This window comes from Prionailurus viverrinus, chromosome F2 (genome assembly GCF_022837055.1).
Source record: "Prionailurus viverrinus isolate Anna chromosome F2, UM_Priviv_1.0, whole genome shotgun sequence".
NCBI lineage: Eukaryota > Metazoa > Chordata > Mammalia > Carnivora > Felidae > Prionailurus > Prionailurus viverrinus.
Genome location: NC_062578.1, coordinates 8,486,667 through 8,489,285, shown reverse-complemented (window position 1 = coordinate 8,489,285; position 2,619 = coordinate 8,486,667). Strand labels below are relative to the sequence as shown.

General features: G+C 51.3%; 1 protein-coding gene across 1 annotated transcript; it reads left to right on the top strand.

Moving 5' to 3' along the window:
• Nucleotides 1–555: 555 nt before the first annotated feature.
• Nucleotides 556–1,792, top strand: MOS (MOS proto-oncogene, serine/threonine kinase). The gene has a single exon (XM_047841837.1). The coding sequence runs from the start codon at nucleotides 602–604 to the stop codon at nucleotides 1,790–1,792; it is 1,191 nt and encodes a 396-aa protein (XP_047697793.1). The 5' UTR covers nucleotides 556–601.
• Nucleotides 1,793–2,619: the final 827 nt, after the last annotated feature.

The window sequence follows — 2,619 nt, the reverse complement described above, 5'->3', positions numbered from 1 at the left end:
TCGATACGTTGCTACGAAGTCTTGCTAATTTGCTATATAAGCTCAATGGAGTGTCAGAGAATTTTCCTTTCCCCTGATGAACTTAGGAGATGGATGTTTTGACCTGTATCAGTGATTCTATTTGGATCGATTACTTCGAGGTTAGTTTTTTATCCATGTATGAATGTTGCACCTAATTATCCCTGTAATCGGTTAAACAAATGTCAGCTGTTCGTATTTCAACTCTTCCTGCCAATAACTGCTGGAAGTGATTTAATGCAGCTGGAAAACAACACTGACAATCATTATAGCCTGCAAAGTGTGAAATCATTTCATTGCACTATTGTGGTCTCCTTAGTCTGAGGACTGATCACGTTCTGCCGATGACGCTTAAAAAAAAAAGCCAGTTTTATTATAATTAGGGAAATACTGGGAAAAAGGGGGGGAGCCCAGGGGCAGCTCGGTGTTGTTTATCTGGTGAACTCTTCTCAGTCAAGAGGTTGTTTTTACAAGAAGGCGCTTTCAGCGTTGAAGGGAAATCCTGTCATCTGAAAAAGAGGGCTGTGCTTCATTCAAGATCGTTTCCCCCTTCTGATAAAAACACTTGCTGATTACACCCCAGATGCGGCTCCTTTGGGGGAAAACGAAGGAAGAGGAGAAAAAACGCTGGGTGGAGCCAAGGGGTCGGCAGCAAGGCTTCCAAACTCCCGGGGCCTCTTCCCTTTTCGCTCGCCTGTGTGGCTCCGGGGTCCGCTTCGAAGGCGCGATGCCCTCGCCGCTTCCCCGGCGCGGTTACCTCCCCGGCGAGTTTTCGCCCCCGGTGGACTCGAGGCCCTGCAGCAGCCCTGCTGAGCTGCCAGGTAGGGCAGGGAAGCTCCTCGTGGGTGGCACTCCTCCCAGGGCCCCGCGGCTACCGCGCCGGCTGGCCTGGTGCTCCATTGACTGGGAGCAGGTGCGCTTCCTGCAGAGGCTGGGAGCTGGCGGGTTTGGCTCGGTGTACAAGGCCACCTACCACGGCGTTCCGGTGGCCATAAAGCAAGTGAACAGGTGCACCAAGAACCGACTGGCGTCCCAGCGCAGCTTCTGGGCCGAGCTCAACATCGCCAGGCTTCGCCACGACAACATCGTGCGGGTGGTGGCCGCCAGCACGCGCACGCCCGCAGGCTTTAACAGCCTGGGCACCATAATCATGGAGTTCGGTGGCGATGTCACCTTACACCAAGTCATATACGGTGCCCCCAGCTGCCCTGAGGAGGACGCGGAGCCTCGCTGCTGTGCCGGAGAGCAATTCAATTTGGGAAAGTGTCTGAAGTATTCCCTAGATGTCGTGAACGGCCTGCTTTTCCTTCACTCGCAAAGCATCGTACACTTGGACCTGAAGCCTGCGAACATTCTGATCAGTGAGCAGGACGTCTGCAAAATCGGCGACTTCGGTTGCTCCGAGAAGCTGGGAGATCTGCCGTGCTGCCGCGCTCCCCCTTACCCCCCGGGGGGCACCTACACCCACCGAGCCCCAGAGCTCCTGAAAGGAGAGGCCGTAACGCCCAAAGCTGACATCTATTCCTTTGCCATCACTCTCTGGCAAATGAGTACCAAGGAGGCCCCGTACTCAGGGGAGCGGCAGTACGTGCTCTACGCTGTGGTGGCCTACGATCTTCGCCCGTCTCTGTCAGCAGCTGTCTTCACAGACTCCGTGTCTGGGAAAAGACTGGGGAAGATCATCCAGTGCTGCTGGAGGGCCAGTGCCTTGCAGCGGCCAAGTGCAGAACTCCTCCTGGTCGACCTTAACTCCTTAAGAGCTGAATTTGGCTGACTCTAAACCTGTATCAAGATAGGCTTTGTCTTTGTTTCTGCTCGTTTTTAAAGAAGTGACCATGTAGAAAAAAAAAAAAAAAACATATCTGCGGGATGGGTTTTTAGAAAATAAAGTTATTAAAAACTCCTTTTTTGTCTCCAATACCTTTTCTTTTTTTAACTTAATTTGAGAGAGAGATGGGGGGGGAGGGGGAGGAGGGGTCGAGAAAGAAAGAGGGAGAGGGAGAATCCCAAGCAGGCTCTCAGCGCAGAGCCCGATGCGGGGCTGGAATTCCTGAACCATAAGATCATGACCTGAACCGAAATTAAGAGTCAGACGCTCAACCGACTGAGCCACCCAGGCGCCCCTCAGATACCTCTTCTAAGACACACAGCACAACTACAAATCTAGTAGTTGTCTTAATATTGTTAGTAACCTTATTCCCTTAGAGAATCATACACTTTGCTTTCGCAGCAAGCATGCTTTTTTTTTTTTTTAACGTTTATTTATTTCTGAGACAGAGACAGGGCACAAGTGGGGGAGGGGCAGAGAGAGAGGGAGACACAGAATTTGAAGCAGGCTCCAGGCTCTGAGCTGTCAGCACAGAGCCCGACATGGGGCTCGAACTCACAAACCGTGAGATCATGACCTGAGCCGAAGTTGGTCGCTCAACTGACTGAGCCATCCAGGTGCCCCATGCATGCTTACTTCTGCAGTCCCCTACTCCTGTGTTTATTCAAATCTGTTATTGGTGAAACCGGCTTGTCCAAAGAACTGAATTATAAAATGCCAAAATTTTCTATAAATTCAGATCATATGCTCCGTACCCACCACCTAAATTTAAC